General features: G+C 48.3%; 1 protein-coding gene across 2 annotated transcripts; it reads left to right on the top strand.

The window, feature by feature from the left end:
- The first annotated feature begins 1189 nt into the window (after positions 1-1189).
- Positions 1190-13092, top strand: Tg (transglutaminase). Of its 2 annotated transcripts, none has more exons than XM_076810666.1 (10): positions 1190-1733; positions 9215-9564; positions 10367-10499; positions 10573-10802; positions 10870-11183; positions 11243-11512; positions 11586-11665; positions 11745-11889; positions 12231-12537; positions 12619-13092. In XM_076810666.1, exons 1-10 carry the CDS (start codon positions 1577-1579, stop codon positions 12922-12924), a joined length of 2292 nt encoding a protein of 763 aa, XP_076666781.1. In that variant the 5' UTR covers positions 1190-1576; the 3' UTR covers positions 12925-13092. The 2 variants fall into 2 exon arrangements, with proteins under 2 accessions (XP_076666781.1, XP_076666782.1); XM_076810667.1 differs by lacking the exon at positions 1190-1733 and adding an exon at positions 8691-8934.
- Positions 13093-20257: the final 7165 nt, after the last annotated feature.

Here is a 20257-nt window from a genome sequence, read left to right as displayed (position 1 = left end):
ATTACGAGTACCGCTATCGCAGGTGCCAGGATTAGCCACGTAAGTGAGAATTTAACAAAATTGCGCGCATTCAAACTTCAAGTAAGAATGGAAAATTTTGAAACTTATAATATTATAGCGGTACTCATAATGATTAAGAATCAGTTTGGTTTTTTTGTTTCAGACGAGTCTGTGAGCTGAAATCACTCCCGCCGTCTTTTCAAAAGCGCGATTTTGAACTCCAGATAACATTGAAAAAAGCACAATTAAAAGCGCATTTAAAAAATTGTTCCGTATACGTTACAAGTAGCTTAATAAATGAAAAAAAAGTTTGACATCGTTATTCATTGTATTCACTGAGAAAAAAAAACCTGAACGTTGCCGAATTTTGCAGCGTGATTACCAGAATGACCCCTTAAGAGAAAAGGCTTCTTTTCGGGAAAATGAAGAGGTAGCTAACTAAAAACGGGCCAAGTGTATTAGTATGAAAAAAATGCAGTGTTTGGAAACCTCAATACCTAATCATAATTTTTTGTGGAGATGGGACTTCGGGGGGCCTCCTGTGCAGGGGCCCAGGCGGCAACAGCTCGCAAGCCACCCTGTTAAATCAGCCACAGCAAGCGAAGTAAATAAATCTTCCTATCTTCCTGTTTTGAAACAATGACACGTCTGTTCGTGGATGGTCTTATCGTCTGTTGATTGTATAAGCGCAATGCTTACGTTCGCGCACTTATAAAACATGGAAATCGTGAATTATTAATGAAGCAGAGGCGCGCTGCTTAGAACTCGCATTCCGAGAGCCGACAAGCCAGCAATATGCCTACGTGAAAAAGGCAGACACATCGTTACTGTTAGCAATCGCCTAAAAATTAACCGAAGGCTGCACGGTGATCCTGTCGTTTGCATCATTCTCTGCCAGCTGATCGTCTCTGACAGTCGCTCATCTACTTGCGAGCAGATCGTCACGACGCGTTGCCTCTATCAGATCGCGCTGCCGCTGAAAACGCGACGTGATATCATCAGTGCGCTGCCAGTAGAGATACCTCGACGGGGTGTTCGAATTACCAAAAGCGTTTCTAAAATAATCGAACAACCGAGACGTCCACCCGACAAGTAGATCCACAGTTCACCGAAAATTCGCACGGCGCTCTAGTTCTTCGAGCACCTGAAACACGCATCTCCCCGACAAGCTATCGAGACTTAAAAAACCATTGAACCAGTGCAGCAATCATCGGTGCTCGTGCGAGCGAAAGGATTACTTTTTGTGTCGGTAAATCTATGGTTTAACTACGCACACCAGCTGCCCTTGATCGAATAATTGCTACCGCCAGGTTCCGATTTTCCTGCGGCTACTCGAAGGAACGCTTTCTTGCGCAGAACTGCGTTCCGCGAAACGAATCTAAGCACCAATTAAACCTGCCTCGTCCTCGAAGGAAGCATTAACTCTGCGCGGACTGTTCTGTGGAAGAAACGTGCTCGAAATGGATCGGCATTAAAGATCGCGCGACACGTGTCGGTGACAGACGCAGGCTGCCCGAACCCGAGCCCGTCCAAAGCCACGAGGAACAGAGGAGCCTTTCATTGTATTCACCGCACCATGGGTTTCATAAAAATGGGCAAGTGCTGCTCATGCTGCTCGTGCTTCTCGCGATTCCGAGCAGTGTTCAAACCCGAGACCGTAACCGACAGCCCTCTGAGGCCGGTGTGCACCAAGCCGGAGTGCCTTCCACGTCCACCCACTACGCCTAAGCCAGGTATGTCGCAGGCAGATGAATTCCACCCCCGGTTGGAATGCCGCGTTACATAAATTCCGCGAGTCGTTGCTCCTGAAACTGTGCGTACATTGGCGCTACCAATCAACCCAGGTTGGGACGCGTAACCCGCAAACACCAGCCGCATTCCTGTACTCGTAAATCACTGGGGATGCAGGCTTTTTATCTTGCCCTCCTAGAAGTTAATTCCTTCGCTCGTCTCTAGCGCGCTTGACCCGTAGCTGAACGGGGTTAATTGGCTATTTGTTAGGTAAATGATATCGGGAAACGGCCTGTGCCTTGGCACGTGTCAGAAAGAAATTACGCGAAGCGGACCTTAGGGTCAACGATACCATTCCGGAGATAATATTATCGAGGTGGATGCTGGTGCTCGCGCGGCCGTAACTCTTCTCAGTGCGCTCAACAAATTCCCAAGACCAGATCACCCCTGTGACTCAACGAGTAGAGCCGAATCTCACGAATACCGAGGCACTCGGTGCGATATAACCGCTAAGTTTTATCGCGCTTCTATTAATACGCCTACGCGGCTGCGATATTGAAAACTCGTGCTAGGAACCCGCCAAAGTATTTTCAAAATCTCCAGCTCCCGGCGGCGTCGTTGCTCTTCCTTCCTAAGCGAGCGAGCGTTACGTCTATTTTAAGAGAGCACGTGTTGGCAAATGCGCACAGTGTCCTTCGGTACCCGATATGCTCCGAACGTGTTTTTCTAATCACCGTTTTTCGACGCGATAGGTACGAGGCGCACCGAATTGTCGGCGACGCGTCCTTCTCGGCGATGATGTCACTGTTACCGCGCAAATACACCGTTCCATTGACTTGCGAGCATATTATCGGTTCCCATCCCCGGCGCACGAGTTTGGTAAATAAAAGTTGCAACATCCTACCGCAAGTATGTTCGTTGCGAAGGTAGAGGTGGCTCGCGGCATTCCCGTCTCGAGTATTTGCGATCCAGTACAGTTTCAAGGTGAGACTGGTCCAAGGATTTACGAGAATAATTTTCGGCAGGATACTCCCCCATAGTTTAGCCGTTTAACCAACGGGTTTCCCTGAAATTAGCAAGCAAACGGAAATCGCGGGAGTGAGGCGCGCCTCGTCGATAGTACTTCACCGAAGAAAATAAACTCGGGCTCTCGGCCAGATGGAAAGTCTCAGCTTCCGCCTGTTTCGCGAGCAGCGCGAGCACTCGTTTTGAATCGGACTCTCTGCCGCCAGCGATAAGTAGGGGAGACCGGGGCTGGTTGACTAATTTTTAACATTTCTAATTTTTATAAACAGACCATTGGTATTTTCTTGAATTGTCGCGCACCAAAAGTTTACAAATTACCGTTTGTGGCCGCTGCACTGTTTTTGGCCATGTGCATAATCATCTTATTTTTAAATTGCTTGCGGATCATTATTATGAGCATTACTTTGTAAATGTAAGTAGGGGAGACCGGGGCTAAAAGTTCCGATTTCGAGAGAACATAAAAAATGGCTGGGAAATAATGTAGTTATTCTCTTCACTGTTCACTAATTTCTTGTTAAATTTATTATATTTTCTGATTTTAAGCTTGTATTTAATATATTCTTACCCCTAAATGGGGCAAGTTGTTATCGCATTGGGGTAAGTTGTTACTAAGATATAAGAGTTGCCTTTTAATGAAACATTTCATTTTCTAATGAAATAAAACAGAATTTTATTAATAATATTTATTTATGAAGGCTCGGACCAACAAAAATGTATTATCTTTAAAAGAAAACCAAAACGATATAATAACCAGAAACATTATCTTTGGTATTAAAACTATAATCTATTAATCAGTCTCACATATAATATCGACGTTAAATGATTGAAATAGACCAAAGAATAATGATAGAAAATTTTTTACTTACCTGGTACGCGACTAATAGGTCCTTGCTTACAACCACACAATTCGCTGCCGCGGACGCTATTAAAGTGGGCGACAGAGTGGCGTGATCAACTCACGCGGATAAAATAACTTAAAGTACAACGCTCTTTTTATTTTGAAGATAGAGCCGTCGGAACAACTTACCCCCGGAACTTTTAGCCCCGGTCTCCGCTACTTTAAAGTTATTGTGCACATCCTTAGTTAGGCCTGATTTAGAGTATGCATCCATTATATGGTCTCCAAATACAATTAAATACAATACTCAAGTGGAAAGGGTGCGACATAGGTTTCTGCGGTTTGCGGAATATAAATTACACATTCACAGGCCTGTCTGGGATCATGATTTTGCATCGATACTTGTTAAACTTAATATGACAACGCTTTCTGCGCGCAGAACTGTAACGGACATGACCTTTCTTTTTAAGATCATAAAGAGTGAAATTAATTGTTCCGCACTACCGGAACTCGTTGATCTATATGCTCCTAGCAGATGTGTCGGAAAAAGGCCACCTTTCGTATACCGCAAATTCGAATCTAAATATGGGTCGCTTGATCCAATGAATCGCTTAATGTTCAGTGCTAGCTCCTATGTAGACTATGTCGACTTCTTTTCCGGTAGTAGTTCTTCTTTCGGTTGGAAGCTCTTCAGACTATTGTGTCAGGAAAATCCTACCACGTCGTTGTAACTGTGGCTTCTATTGGGCAATGCCCGTTTCAGTTTCAATAATAATAATAATAATTATGTGGAAAATTTCACATGATAAATATTTTGTTTAGTATACCGCCAGAAATATAAGGTTACATTTATTGCTTACACGGGAAAGTATTATATTTTTTAAGAAGTGGCCAAAATTGGTACAATACCAATTTATTGGTATTGTACCAATTTATAATTTTTTTTTACCAAATGCTAGATCTAATTAAAAGAAGTAACTTTTGTCTGGAAACTTTTTTTCTATCTCTTACATTTCGCGAGTTATAACAGAAAATCGGAAAACAGCCGAATTTTCGGGGGTTAATTTCACGCCCTTGTTTTTTAAAAAATTGCGTTGTAATCAGGAGGAAATCCCCTACACATTCACAAAGCTTCAGAATTTTTTGAATTTTCGGGTTCGATATCTTTTCTTGTTAGTGGACAAAAATTCATAAACAGTCGAAACAGAAATATTTACTTCCCGCCGAGCTTTTCAGATTTTTCATTCTCACCGATAGAACTCGCAAGTTTTTGTCACGGTGACACATTAATTAATTTATAACATAATGCAACGAGTAAAGGGAATTAGTCAGCTAACCTCGTCAGTCAACTAGCCCCGGTCTCCCCTACCAATAGACGGCTAACGATCTTCCGCGTGACATAGAAAGTTCGAATTAACGCGACGCTGCAGCGTGCATTTGCGGCCTCGAGGCGCGAACATTACCATGAATGAAAGCGAACTTACGCAAGCGGCGTGGCGCGGCGCCCTGACCGTGCAAACATCGCGTCACTTTTAATTACGGAAAGTCGTGTCACTATCCGCGTCTTTCCCCTAAATTCCCGCGGCATTCCATAGCGAGCTTTTTCTTTTTACCATCTATGAGTCAGTCGGCCGCGGAAATGAGTGCGAGCTTCCTGCGAGATTAGACCCGTGATTCAGTTCGACGAACTTCGTGAGCGACCAAATGACTTCATCGCAGATACCTGCGAAGCGGCACTCACCCCCTTCACCCACTTTCATCCTGACCACCGTCCGGATGAACATCGATCGTCCCGGGCACAATGAAAGCTACGCAGGAAATAAACGGAAGGCGTCGCGTTCGGATTACGACGCGGGCTGCGGCGGGGCGCGATAGCGTCGGGGAAGAGGCAAGGCACGATTAACGCTCGAACAGCGTAATTTATTACGAGATAAGCATCTTCGAAGTTCCGTGTTTCTTTAAAACGTCCGCCGCCTCTCCATCGTTTCGCGCTTGATACTCCTACAATGGCACGCACCGACAGGAATGCTAATTTTACGCGACTATTGCCGCACGCGTGGCGCGAAAAAACTGCAGCAGAAAGATACTCGGTATTTATTGCCGCAGCTACGGGCAGTTTGTAAAAGTCGCCGCGCAGGCCTTCGACCAATTGTTTACGTTACAAGTGCCCCTGTCACGGGCGCGCATCCCCCCCCCCCCCGCGGCCCCTCCGACAAGTGGATTTCACCGTCGCATTGAAAGTCGACTATTTTTACGTATGACAGTTCTAGCATTTTACCGCAGCCTCTGTCTTCGATCGAGCGCCCGAGCAGCTCTGTCTTCGATCCAAGTGCTCTTGGACTTGAGAACGCAATCGTCTAAACGCCATATGGAATATAAATTGCAAATGTGCTACGCGTTGCGTCGCGTTAAAAGTAACGCGACGCGTCACCGCGTCTGGCCGTTACGGATAATCTGGATTCTAGAACACTTGTGTGTAGCTGTATATATATATATAGCCGGCTGGCCAATACCGTTATTCCTAACCGAAAACAATGGCTATAGGTACGCGACTCGCGCCATGAGTTCTGGCCGGCTGACTGACTCACCGAAATAGCATCGGTTTCGTACGAAACCGGTTGAAGTAATCGAACGACGCCCGTCACTGTGCCCAGGTACTTACTTTGTTACGCGACCGTTCGACGCGATATTTATTACGTAACTGGCCGGCCATCCCGTCGGTTACTACGCGATCGATCAATACTTACTGCTAATTCATCCAACGGGATATTATAATCGCGTTAATGGATTATTATATCAGAGAGTGGACACCGAGACGGGGAATGTTCGATTAACAAACTTCCCGAGTGTAGGTAAAGGCTCCCGGAGACTAAACGGCACACCGATAAATCTTCTTCCCTCCGTCTCGCTATTCCGATGCATCGGGAGGAGGATTTACGATGGTATCTTCATCTCGCTCGACGCTTATCTATCCGACGATCCGCCGTTGACACTCCGTTAACGCGTGTTCGCGGAAACACCTTCCGCTGTTTCGTCTCTATTGTTCTTCGCTTAGAAGGGAACACCGCGAACCCGGACCCACCGATTGGAGCGCGACTTTGCGGGTTTTTAGAGTGATTCGAAGCAAGAACAACGGTGCTTTTCGTTTGGGCCCTATCGCCCTTTAAGGGGGGAGCCTGGTGTAACTAAATGAGAATCGAGGCATTTTTCGGGAATTTTTTTTAAAGAAAGTATTTGATAGATCTCTCTGAAACTTTCAGGATATTGTATTACCAGGTTAAGGTATATAACGAAAAAAAATTATTAAAAAAGAGCGGCAAATAACAAAGTTATGCCCAGTCCGTTGGCGACGCAAATATTGCACTGCGGGCAACGTAGCGTCTTTTGGTTTCGTCTGAAACGAAAAATCGAACAATTTTCTTTTAGTTTATGAGTGTACGCACAGAATGAAGAAATTTGAAACTTAAAAGATGCAAAATGAACAAATGGCGGCCTCTTGAATAAAAAGTTCACTGTTTCCAACGAACTTTCGCCTTAAATGTCTAAAAAAAAGTTATTTATTTAAACAATATCATTATACTAATAACTTAGTACTACGAAGAAAATGTTCACAAATATCCGTGCACGAGGCCAAGTCGATTGGTTGAATATTTTTTTAGTTACATTGCCCGCAAAAAACACATTTCAAGTTTTGTGGTAGCCTGGCGCTCCGTAGCAAAATCGGCTATATCCGCTTTAATTTTTCGAATTTCGTTTTGCTGCTTTGGGAGCATATTATCGTGATGTTCAACTATTGATTTATGAAAAAAAAAAAATCGATTTCTTCGATCCGCTACACCAGGCTCCCCCCTTAAGGGGTCATGCTCAGTCAGGAGGCCGAAAAAAGGGTGGTCTTTGGAAATTTTTTACTCCAAAGCTATGACACATTTCTGAAAAAATCTTTTTTCGTTTTAAGAATTGCATCTAGTGCCGTGCGTCGTATTTCAAAGGCACCGTTGTTCTTGTTTCGAATCACTCTAAAACCCCGCAAAGTTGCGTTCCAATCGGTGAGTCCTGGTTCGCGGTGTTCCCTCGTCAGATACATCGCGCGCATCCCGCTTGATCGTGAACTTCACTCGCTCATTTCCAATGCACGTAGGGCTGCGATCCGTCCGGGTTTCCCCGGGTTTGTCCCCTTTTTTAGGGCGCTCGGGGACGTCCAAGGGGATTTTCCGGGTTTTCCGATGCTGCTCGCTCAAAAAGTCATAAATATTTTATTTTTATTCCTTGATCGCGGTTACGGTCTATAATTCGCAGAAAATTTTGTCCCGGGATATCGCACCTGATATAAGAAATAGTTAAAAGTGGAAACGTCCGGGGTTTTAATGCCTTCTGTCCTAGATTAATGATTTTTACGGACGGCCGCTTAAAATGCACACGACCTTAATTTAATCTTGCTGGGCGTCTTTCTCAGCGATAGGAAGTTACGAAGATGCTCGATCGAAGGCAGAAGGATCGGTCCAGCTGCGGCCAGCTGGAAACGGGTGACGGTGAATGCGAGCGCGGCCCCGTTTCTCCGGCGACAATTTGATCGCGTTTCCATCGTAAATGGAAACTGCTCGGCCTCCTGCTCCTAATAGTCACTCTCCCGCGAATTAAGTCATGACCAAATGGCCGACAAATCGATCGCGGTGAATTACGCCGATTGTTTCCCGCAATCGTACAATGTATATGGAAATGAAGCGAAGCAGCCAGCTAATTGCCGTCTCCAAAGCCGGCGAATATAATGACTCTTTCAGCGAACCGATCGACAGCTTTTCGCCGGCCTCGTTAGCCGGCTCTGGATGATTTCACTGTCATCCGCGATTACTCCGGCCAGCAGCTGATCGAGCAGCCGACCTTTTGCGCGCTTTCGCGGAATTCCTGCGGACAATCCAGTCCGCGGTTGCGAATAAATAACGAGAAGTAATCGACAGGATGAAAAGTAGGTGACTCCTACTGGCAAAGGTAGTCATCGATGACACCATGTATGGCCGCGCTCGCCGATGCAGAAAAGTCCTTGGGAGCTCTCCTAGAACGCAGCAACCCACCCGACGCAACGTGACGAGGCGCTCCGCGCGGCGCCGCGCCAGAGCTTCCTTCCTCACCGTCGACGAGGAACGGTGATCCAGTGATTTCTCGGAACTCCTAGAAAGCGAAAGAGACTTCGACGCGGCTGCCGCCGATGGATTCAGTCTTCCGTTCGTTTTCGAGGGACGAGTCCGCAGTCCCGAGTCCTCGAAGGATGTTTTATAGATTCTACGACCGCTACCGGCCGTTCAACGATCGCCGGTTCAGACCGTTTCCCTTTCGATTCTACTGTGAGTGCTCGCGTCTCGCTGTCCTCTTTCGATTCTATTCGAGCCGAGCGTTCGTTAAGAAAAGGCAAGAGCCGTTCTGGAAGAACGTGGGACTTTTAATTATCCCGCGTAGAATAATTGACTGCCGACGGGATCTTACCTGGCGATCTGCCACGCGCACAGATTTAGTAACGTATTTCAGGATGCCCCGTTGTTCCGCGGGAAATATCGTTATGCAACGCGTCCGACATCCTTCAGCATCTATTTCAGGCGTAACGAAAGCTCTGTTGTCCGTTCGCAGGGGAGGATTTCGATGTCCCCGTCCTGACCATCTCGGACGTGGACCCGTGCATCGCGGAGAATGGAGACAACCACAGGACGTCCAGGTACGAGCTGATGGCACGGGAGGACGAGAAGAGGAGGCTGGTCGTCAGACGGGGGCAGGCATTTTACTTGCACCTCACGGTGTCCAGAGATTACGACCCGAACATCGATGGCATGTCGCTGGTGTTCACGGTGGACGGGATCGAGAAGCCGCAATACGGACACGGGACCCTCGTCGCGGCTCCGGTGCTCTACCCGGGGGAAGTCTCCGAGGGATCCTGGCAAGCCACCGTCGACGCCATCCAACCAAATTTTCTTCGGTTAAAGGCAAGCGACGTCGCGTCTACGCTTTAAGGGAGTATACCCGTTTGAACCCTCGGAAAATGTATACATTTTGTGGATTTTTTTACAAGTCAACGGTTTGATGCAGATTTCCCGTTTTTTAACTATGTTTACATAGTATTATGAACTACTTATAAAAAAAGTTTCAGTTAAAAAACTATTGTTTTTCGGAAGTTACGGATACATGTCCGAAAGTCTCTCGATTTTAGACGGCTAAACGGTGGCCCTAAAAACTCGCGCTACGTTCAACCAATTTACTTCAAATTTTGCATGCAGAATCATAATAAGATTCCACATCGTCCAACGAAGGCGATTTTGAAAATTTTGAAAAATAAAGAAATGGTGAGAGATCAAAGGTAAAGTTAAATTTTTCTAAGAGAAAAATCCACCTTTTTTCCTTTATAAATAATAAACGGGGAATCGAAATAAAAGAAGCCTTCGTTTGACGATGCGGAATCTTATTATGATTCTGCATGCAAAATTGGAGGTGAATTGGTTGAACGTAGCGCGAGTTTTTAGGGCCACCGTTTAGCCGTCTAAAATCCAGAGACTTTCGGACATGTATCCGTAACTTCCGAAAAACAATAGTTTTTTAACTGAAACTTTTTTTATAAGTAGTTCATAATACTATGTAAACATAGTTAAAAAACGGGAAATCTGCATCAAACCGTTGACTTGTAAAAAAATCCACAAAATGTATACATTTTCCGAGGGTTCAAACGGGTATACCCCCTTAAGTTCGTACCGATAGCGCCGTAACGCGGTCTCTCGTCGTTGCGCTCCCCAGATCGTTCCGGCCCCGGACGCGCTAATAGGCAAGTGGAGAATGGACATCGACACCAAGAACAGGAATCTGGAGGGAGCGGTGAGCTACACGATGAAGCAGCCCTTCTACCTCATCTTCAATCCGTGGTGCGAAGGTATCGGTCGGGCGAGGGATCCGACTGTCCCAGGATGAGAGAAGGGAATCGCGTATATTTCGTGATCTTTCAGAGGACGTGGTGTACCTGGAGGACGAGAGCCAGCGGCAGGAATACGTGCTGGCGGAGGACGGGTTGATATGGCGCGGAAGTTACAATCGGCTGAGGCCAACGGTTTGGAAGTACTCGCAGTTCGAGCGTGACATATTGGACTGCGCGCTGCATCTGATGCTGCAAGTCGGCAAAGTTCGAGTCGCCGGCAGGAACGATCCCGTGGTGATATCCCGGATTTTGTCAGCGGCCGTGCGTACCCCCTAAGTTTTATCGCGGATCTCCGCCTGGTTGCGCGTTAAGGCTACTTTCGCTTCAGGTGAACTCTCCCGACGACAACGGGGCGGTGATGGGCAACTGGTCCGACGATTTCGAGGGCGGCACGCCGCCGACAAAGTGGCTGGGCTCTCAGAAGATTCTCCAGCAGTATTACAAGAGCAAGAAGCCAGTCAAGTACGGGCAGTGCTGGGTGTTTTCGGGCGTGCTGGCCACCGTGTGCCGTACCCTGGGACTACCCTGCCGCGTGGTGACCAATTACTCCAGCGCGCACGACACCCAGAGCAGCTTGACGGTCGACTACTTCGTCGACGCCGAGGGCAAAGTCATGGAGGAGCTGAACAGCGACTCGATATGGTAAGCAGCCTCGACGAAACGCCAATCGCGCCGCGCTTTACACGGTGATCCTGTCGCAGGAACTTTCACGTGTGGAACGAGGTCTGGATGAAGCGGCTGGACTTGTCGCCGGATTGCTCCGGCTGGCAAGCGATCGATGCGACTCCTCAGGAGTTGAGCGAGGACGCGTACCGCTGCGGCCCAGCTTCCGTGTCCGCGGTGAAGAAGGGCGAGGTCCTTCGCCCATACGACAACGCGTTCCTTTTTGCCGAGGTGAACGCGGACAAGGTGTTCTGGCGGTACAATGGGCCGACTCAGCCTTTGAAGCTGATACGAAAGGACGTGTACGGGTGAGTTTCCAAAGCCGTCCGTCGGAAACACACCGATCCGGCGCAACAGAATCTTACGGGGAGAGTCTTTCAGGATTGGCCAATTCATCAGCACGAAAGCGGTCGGTAGATGGGCGAGGGAAGACATCACTCATACGTACAAGTATCCGGAAAGTAAGTCCTACCTCTAATCGCGTAAAAGCTCGCCCCTCTAATTCATTCCCAATATGTTCCTGTTACTTTCTCCCGACAGAATCGGACGAGGAACGGGCTGCCATGCTGAAGGCACTGCGTCAAAGTCAGTCGTTGTTCAGCCGGTACTACCTCAACGAGGAGTTCAACGATATTATGTTCAACTTTGAGCTTCGCGACGATATCGTAATCGGGCAACCGTTCAGGTCTCTGCTCTTTGCATTTAAACGGTCATCCGGACTGTTCGCTAGAAAATTTAAAATTGAATTTTCAGTCGGCCTGGGTGCGGGATAGTTGACTTTTCATTAACCAAACACAACTGAAAAGAAAAAAAAATTAGAAAATATTCTTGTCTGCAGGTTCCTGTTTCTCCTAAAAATGATTATATAATCGTTTGACATGGATATTTTTGCAAATTTTTTTACAGTTATGTTTGGTTAATCAAGCGACAATTATCCCGCACCCAGGCCGACTGAAAATTCAAATTTAAATTGTCCGCTCCGCCCTACTGTTCGCGCGAATGCTGACGAGGCGTTTCTTCTTGCAGCGTCGTTTTGCTGATTAAGAACAGGACCAGCTTCAACGAGTACCGGGTTTCCGTGATCTTGAGAGTGGAGACGGTGCTGTACACGGGCCGCGTCGGCGACCCGGTGAAAAGGCTGCACATCGACCGACTGGTGAGACCGGGGGTCCTCGAGGAGGTGCGTATGGAAGTTTCCTGGGAGGAGTACGGGCCCCGATTGTTGAATCAGTGCGCGTTCAACATCGCCTGCTTGGCCACCGTCAAAGACACCAATTTCGAGTACTTCGCGCAGGACGACTTCCGTGTGAGGAAGCCCGACATCAAGATCACGGTGCGTACTTCACGGCGTCGCGTTAATCTTGTTAGGGAAAATCCTCGCCGAGCTCAAACGGGACTTCTTTTGCTCCGTTAGCTGGAGAACGATGCGGTGGTCGGCGAGAAGCTGAACGCAACGGCCAAGTTTAGGAACCCCTTGCCCATCCCGTTGAAGAAGTGTAGATTCTTGATCGAGGGGCCCGGCATGGAGGAGCAACTGAAGCTGAAGTTACCGGACTCGGTGGAAGTGGACGCCGACGCGGAGTGCTCCTTCTCCATGGTGGCAAAGTTCGAGGGCCGCGCGACCATCGCCGCGAAATTCTACTCCAAGGAGCTCGAGGACGTCGACGGTTTCATCAACTTCATGGTGAAACCGGCGAGAGCGATCGCGAACGGCGAGTGACAGACAACGATGCCCGCGTGGCCAACCACCGCGGAACACTCTTGTATCTTAATTTCCCGCGAAAACGAAGGCGAGCAATCGTTCGCGCGCACACGTGTTCGTAGACCGTCCACGAAGCTTTTAATATTTATCCTTGTATTTTGTACGCAATAAACACTGTTCGAAGTATGCGTTGGCAGGGTATACCTACGCGGTTGCTCGGAGCGAACGGGGCAGAAGGAATAGAACTAATGGAATATCGGCTGGAAACAGGCTTCTGCATTAGGCGCAATAAAAAGATTCAATCGACAGGGAACTACCTGAGCGGCGCGGCGCGGATGGCCGAGACTACCGGCTACGCGCGACAGGCGATATTAACGAGCAGCGATCGAGGGAGTCGCTCTGTCGAGTGCGTGATTATTCGGCAGAGGAGAAGGCTGGTTAAAGAGCGGATCGAACGAAAGAGGCGAAAAAGTAGAAGCACACGGAGGACGACGAGTGTCCGTGAGCGTACGCACGACACTGACGCGAGCCATGTATCACCATCTAGGATATTAATGTTGAAATATAGCGGACGATCAATGAGAACGATAGCTCGGCAGCTCGGCGAGGAACGTGGGCTTTGTCCGCGCCACCGAGACAGGAGCCATCGAATCAGCCCGAAGAAACGGATCGACGAATTTCGTTGGAGTCGATATCGATTAAGACCGATCGACGAAAGGTTAATTTAGGGATCCCCCCCGAGCTCCCTTTCCCCTCCCTCGTTACGGGCGCGCTCGTTTATTCCGGTGCTACGGGGACGAGGAATGCACGAGCCGTCGGCGTCGCTGGGCATCGGTCAGCGGCAGGGTAATATTTTTGTAGCGGATTCTCGTCCCGATTAAAGGAATAAAGGAGAAGAGAGAACGGGACGATAAGCTGGTAGCAAGTGAAGACGAATACGGGAATGCTGGAAGGGATAAGAAAAATGGTGAAGGAAAGGTCAGAGCCGGGTGGACGGGGAGCGAGGAAGAGCGATACGAAGGATAGCGATGAGATATGTCTAAATACATAACCGTGACACGTGATGGACGTGTTGCGGCCCCTGTCTACAGGGGTCTCGAAGAAGCCTACGGGGCCCGGTACCGATCTCCATTTCGATCCACGGGATTCTGGACTCGGCACCCTGCTACGCGCTATGCATCAACACCCAAGATCCATCCCATTATACCTCATCAAAATAACAAACACGCCTTCCATGCTAAACCAACATTCTTTTGTTCCCATCGAATCCCAGGATCCATCAGAATCACCGCGAACAGTACGTCAGTGACGTATATGTTTTCGTGTAGCCGGCGACCATAGGGGGTCCCGCTGGCTCGCAACCACTCTCAACAATCCGAGAAGATACGTGCCGTGAAATATTGCTGGACGTCAAGGGGTTCGAGAGTGTGACCGAGATTCCCATTCCTTCGCGATTTGCGCCAAACCTTTGGTCCGTTAAAATCCGAACACCGGAACGCGTACAGGGATAGAGTGCGCGGGGTAACAGAGCCTGTTCATCCCCTAAAACGGCCCTCTCGCTTTAGGGGCACGTTTCTAGATGGCAGCACGGTCCTCGAATCTTCGGAACATTCGTTCGGCAACGTAAACTCGAGGACTGCGTTCGGCGGAGAGCAAGAATTAGCCCTCCCTCCGCGCTACTTACATTCTTCGCTGGATCGTAGATGCTTGATAAAGCTTATCTCGAGTGGAAGTGGAGATCTAAATCGTGGCGCACAGATAACGAAGCCGGACACCAGATTAGTAGCCAGCCGTGTACGATCATAATCGAGATGATATTGGAAGGGAGCGACCTCGATAACGCGTGACACCCGACTCGTCGCATCGGTCGGTGTGTCTGCGTTCCACATTAGAGCATACTCGTTCGACCAATCGCCTGTGTCAGGAACGCAGCGTAGATGAAGTTTTAAGCAACAAAATCGGGTAGAAGAAAGTGGCTCGAGAATATTCCGCAAACAACATTAGAACGTTATGTCGAAAAATTGAAAGAGGGAAATGAAGCGATGATGGGTTTACCATTAGATGCAATTAAGAGTGTATTTTCGCAAACAGAAGAGGAAGAACTTGTGGAATATTTAAGAAACGGGGGTTAAGGCGAGGGTAGTCACAGCTATTGCCTGCGCTCATCGATTCGATCCGGCGCGCAAAGTCTCCCCGGGATCACCATCGAGGAATTAGAATTCTTGTCGACGACAGCCGTAAATTTGAGCCGGGAAAGATGTCCGTGCAATTTGCCGAGGAGGCCGGCGGTCGAGGAGGACTTGGTCTTCTGATTCGACAAACCGCTTCCATCCGTTTACGTGGAACGGTTGAACGCCGACTACGGGCGTTGGACTTAATTTCGCGATTCGAAGCGAGGTCCGGGAGCCCCGCGCTCGCGCTCGCGCATCCAGCCGCATGCACGTGTAAGTAATGTTTCCTGTCATCAGGAAAACTCTCTGCAGTAAAAGTCTCGGAACGGTTACGACCTTCCCTTTTACGTCCCTGGCCCTTTATTTCTCACGATTCATCCGCGCAGCGGAGAGCCCTCTCTCTAATTCTTGAAATTTACTTTCCAGCCGAACGGAACGAACGACAAGCCGTCGGGACGGTAATTAGGAAACGGCGCGCGGCAAGCTACGCCCTCGGGGTTCTTTTCCACCGGGCACGAGGTTCGATCGACCCTCGAACTTGCCGGGGAACTTTTTGAATCGCGCCTCGGTCCACTCGTCGCATCCCTTGACAGCTTGACGTTTGCCCTTCTCTGTTTGCCCGAGGATTCCCCGCGCGGTTACCGTTTTGTCCAAACAAGGGCCGAGCGAGCGCGTAACAACGAGAAGAAAGCTAACTCATCGGATCGACGCGTCCAGCTCAGCGGTCATCTGTTTTCCCTCGGCACAATGCTCCCGCAGCTAGAGCGGAGCGGAAAAACTCCGCCGACCGTCTTTTGTCAGCCGATATCGCTTTCGAGCGCTCCAAATGCTTGGAATCGCGAGAAGCTTGCTGGCCCGGCGGAAGAGGAGCGAGAGCCGCGGTAGAATGGGGCGCGACACGCGCGTACATCGCCCTATCGAACTCGAATGTAATTTGCATCGCGACCGAAAGGTTGTTTACCCACGCGCCAGCCGAACAGTTGCGAGCTGCCGGCTTATTTGCGGGAGGATTTCGTGGACGCTGGTGGAAAGGAGCGGCCCGCACAGGCCACTCCGCCTTCCTCTGTGTCGTCGAACACGAAGGGTGGTATCGAGGGATCGTAGGAGGGATCCCGAAGACGATACGAGCCGGGGAGGGTCGGGAAAAAAAAAGGGAGCGAGAAATGGCGCGTCTACCTTATTACGCATGCACCCCGTCCAGCAGAAAGGACTCGCTCCCTGCCTGCCTGCCTCCCTGACTGACGCGTGTACCTCCTCGCCATCGCGCAATCAACCTCGCGAGCTAATGCAAACACAAATGTACACGGAGAAGCAACGTTTGCTTATCGACCTACCGCTACGCGGCAACTCAGCGCGTCCGGGATATCCTGGGCGAGCTATCATCGGAAGGGATAATGGAAAAGGATAATCGGTCGAGGCGGGAGCGTGCAAGTCTGCTCGGAAAGAGGAAAAAGAAACGGAGAGACTGCCGGTGTAAGGGGAAAATGATACTTGTTAGCGATTTAGCAGCTCGGGTAAGCGAGGAATTAGAAGGGAGCCTGGGATTGGACCGGTTCGCGAAATTGACGGAGTTCAAAGGATGCCTATATTTATCTCCGGAGAGAACCGGAGGACAAAGGACCCAGGCAAGATTGAAGGGAAGCAAATGGTGTCTAATGTGCCGCGCGACAGACACGCCCGAGGAATCGCGTGTCACCGATTAGCGTTTAGTGGAAGGAAGGATGATCGTTTAAGCCGGCTAAGCGTTTGAAAAGGCGAAGCGGCGCGTCGCGGCGGCGCCCGCGGACATCCCGCGGCCATAGTGCCGGCCATCTTTGATCAGCAACTATTACGTCGAAATGACGGGTTGCGGGGAACATTTGGCCGACGTGGACACGGGTGTTTCGTATTCGGGCTCTTCGGGGCACAATGGGTAGACCGGTAGCCGGGGAACGACGGAACCGCAGCGCTGTTGGATTCGCCGCTTCGGACCAAACCGATTGCCGCGAACCAGTGACGCTGCGCCGCTTCGTTCGAGTAGCTATCGCGTGCCCGTTGTAATCGCTTGTCACCCAAATTGGCCCAATTCCGCAACAACGTTATACGATTACGCTCGCCGCATAATTCCCCTGAAACGGCAGACATCTACTTAGGGATGTAATTTTCCTTTCTAAAAAGTCCGCGCTGCACGACATCCTTTGTTGCGGCAACTATCTCGGCAACAACTCCACCCGTTCCAGGATCGTGTCCGACTCGCAACGGCCACTGAAATTATCGGTGCTTCACGGTGTCCACGTTTGTCACGCTCGTCTGCTCGTTTGACACATGCGATTTGACAACTGGAAGCGCGCACAGTGTCGTTGGGAGCAGCTTGGTCCACGAGCAATTTCAATGGCAGGCACCTTACGGAGTCCGGCGTTGAGGTTTCCGACAGAAGGCAGCTATCCATGGCGGAGGGTCGGGCAGGCGTTTAACGGACTTGCTGGACTTTAATCTCGGGGAGGAATGGCGCGTTAATGACCGATGCAACTACTTAGAGTAGACTTAGCTAAAAGTTGTCATTGGTTGAGTTGTGGCAGCTGCCAGTGGTGATTGACAGTGAATCGTCGATCAAGGCAGAGTCACCAGTGTTCTGTTGTGTAACTGTGCTTGGTTTCGTTATTTTACAATGCGGTAAGTACTGAACTCGTTTTGTGAAAATTTCTGGTTGAGTTCTTTACCCCGTAACACGCGAACTTTCGCCTCGCATAGGTAGCTATCGGGGGAAAGTTCGCATTCCACGCTTTTTGGAAATACTTATTTTATGTAAGTTGTGAGAAGTAAATTCACATCCCCATAAAAAAACTTGAAGAAATTAAAAAAATTACGCCAAGTACATGAAATCAAATAAATCGCAAAAGAATAGAAGATAATAATAATTAGAATATAAAGAAAAGATGTGAAATGAAAATGAGCTGCAAGTACATAAAGGTGCTTTGCAACTGCGCTTAAGATGACACGACTACATATACAACAGCTAAAATGCTGTGTTCGTACATTCCATTATCGCGGACATTTTAATAATGCGAAGATAAAATGTAACATCCAGACATTCGCCTAGATGTCCGCGGCCTGGAAGTCAAATACTTGGCGTGCTTAACCCTTAACTGGTATACTGTTTTTGGCAAACGTGACTGGTATACTGGGGTCGCGGCAGACCCCAAATAAAAAAGGACACAGAAATTTGTAAAGTCGACGCTAGAGCAAGCACTATGAATATTTTCATCTTAGGTAATGTAGAAAATAATAGAAGCGTAGAAAGTTAAACTATTATTATGAAATTAATTAGAAATTCAGTGTGCCAACTTAGACAACCGAAAATTGTACATGGAACTTTGCGTGCTTGGGGTCACGAGCGACCCCAGGATACCAGTTAAGGGTTAAAAGTGCAACTACACTCCATTTATAAACGTATAATAATGTTTAAACTTATAATTGACTGGTATGCGGTGAGTTACTGGTTGGTTTACCCTGGTGATTTCTTACACGATGATACGTGCTATCAGTGCAATGCCAAGGATCTTAGGGAAGTCTAAACTTTAAGTGCGCACCCTTGCCCCACAATACTCTACCTACTTGAGTAGGTGCGCGCGGAGAAATTTTTCTAGCGCACCGGGGACAGCGATCAGGAAAAGGCGGCGTGCCTATTTTGTGGGAAGGCGGAACGCCTGTCCCCGGGGGAGAGATCGCGCTCGGCGGGTTTATATAGCCAGTTGACATCGAAATCCAGTGACGTATCTAATTGGGAGCAGTTTAACGGCGAGGGCGGATCAGCGGGATAAGCCGTAAGCCGACGAAGCCGCTGCACGAGATCACCCTAGGCTTATAACTGCCGGGGAATCTTCTCTTCGGACCTCTCTTTTCTAACTACCCTCGTACAGCTATATACGATATACGCTATATACCGAGAGTACCCCGGCCTTTGCCCATGATACGACGCAACCCTCTTCCCGCCTGCCCCCAGCTGCTACCCTCGCCTATCTAACAGAGAATCCGGCGTAAATAATGCCGATTATCCCCCCGGCAATTGTTTTATCGACCGAGCTGTCCCGCTCCAAGAGCAATCTCGAAAGAGGGTGGCTCCGTTCCGCGCCTCACCTCCGACCTTTCCCCGTATCCCACTCCACTGACCTTACACAGATTTACGAGTCGCTTCGCAGGGGGTGAAGATTCGCAAAGTAAATTTCTTCCGTCTTCTTCCGAGGAGTACGGGGGATTTGCGGAAAATGGAGCTGCCGCGGTTTCGTCGTGGCGACTAAGTAAACTCCGTCGAAACCAACCGGCCTAAGAAAAATCTCGCTGCTCCACCCTTGCGTCGCTTTCGAGCTCTACTTTCGCGAGCCATCGCCTTCCCAGCGAAGTGGTAATGAAATCGATAGAAAGAAATATCGCGTCGTAACCAGGGGTTGAAACGGTTCCGAGAATAACTGTTTCAAGCTGCTTTATATCGGTTCTGACTGAAACTAAATAACTGTTATAAGGAACCCAAATTTCTGGCTATATCGATCTCGGTTACGGTACTGCGGAACCGATATTATATCGGTTTTATAACAGTAATGTATCCTATCTGTTACGCATCGGGTATGCGTGGTACGTTCCAAAATATTTACGATAAATGTCACATTTTTTTAATGGAAATTCGATTTGTCTACAAGTCTTTTTATCGCTGGGCCTCTCTGTCTGGTGTCTCTGTTTTCAATATTAATTTATAGATGCTGTCTTTCATTTTAGCTTCTCTCCATCGATGCAGGAGAAGCTAAAATGAAAGACAGCATCTATAAATTAAGTATCGAAAAGAGAGAAATAATTAATATAAAATTAGTAGTAAGTTTATACATATTAGGAAAGTTATTACTTTTAGTGTTAGCGATACTTTAAATTAAGCGTGAAATTAATATTAGTCGTAGTGCACGATAGTTATCAGTGATATTTAAAAATATATCGACGTAATGGGCCGAAATGAACGTGCGATGACGGAATGAAAATGCGACGTATAGTTGGAAGTTGCTCCGCAACGATTTCGGTATGTATACACAATTTATGCTTTGCTTAAATCTTTAAACAATTAAGGGGGAGCCCCGCATTAATAAGGGTTTAACTTAAACGTAACTTAAAAAAAGAAAATTATTTCAAGCTACTTTTGAGAATCAATTTATTCTTCA

The sequence above is a fragment of the Andrena cerasifolii genome, chromosome 4 (genome assembly GCF_050908995.1).
Source record: "Andrena cerasifolii isolate SP2316 chromosome 4, iyAndCera1_principal, whole genome shotgun sequence".
Classification (NCBI taxonomy): domain Eukaryota; kingdom Metazoa; phylum Arthropoda; class Insecta; order Hymenoptera; family Andrenidae; genus Andrena; species Andrena cerasifolii.
This window is presented reverse-complemented; position numbering and strand designations above follow the sequence as displayed.

Excerpts from the sequence above, each read along its gene's own strand:
- Tg (XM_076810666.1), top strand. The coding sequence starts at position 1,577 with ATGGGTTTCATAAAAATGGGCAAGTGCTGCTCATGCTGCTCGTGCTTC. Across the intron at positions 11,513-11,585 it reads ATACGAAAGGACGTGTACGG|GATTGGCCAATTCATCAGCA; the intron begins GTGAGTTTCCAA and ends AGAGTCTTTCAG. Across the intron at positions 12,538-12,618 it reads AGCCCGACATCAAGATCACG|CTGGAGAACGATGCGGTGGT; the intron begins GTGCGTACTTCA and ends TTGCTCCGTTAG.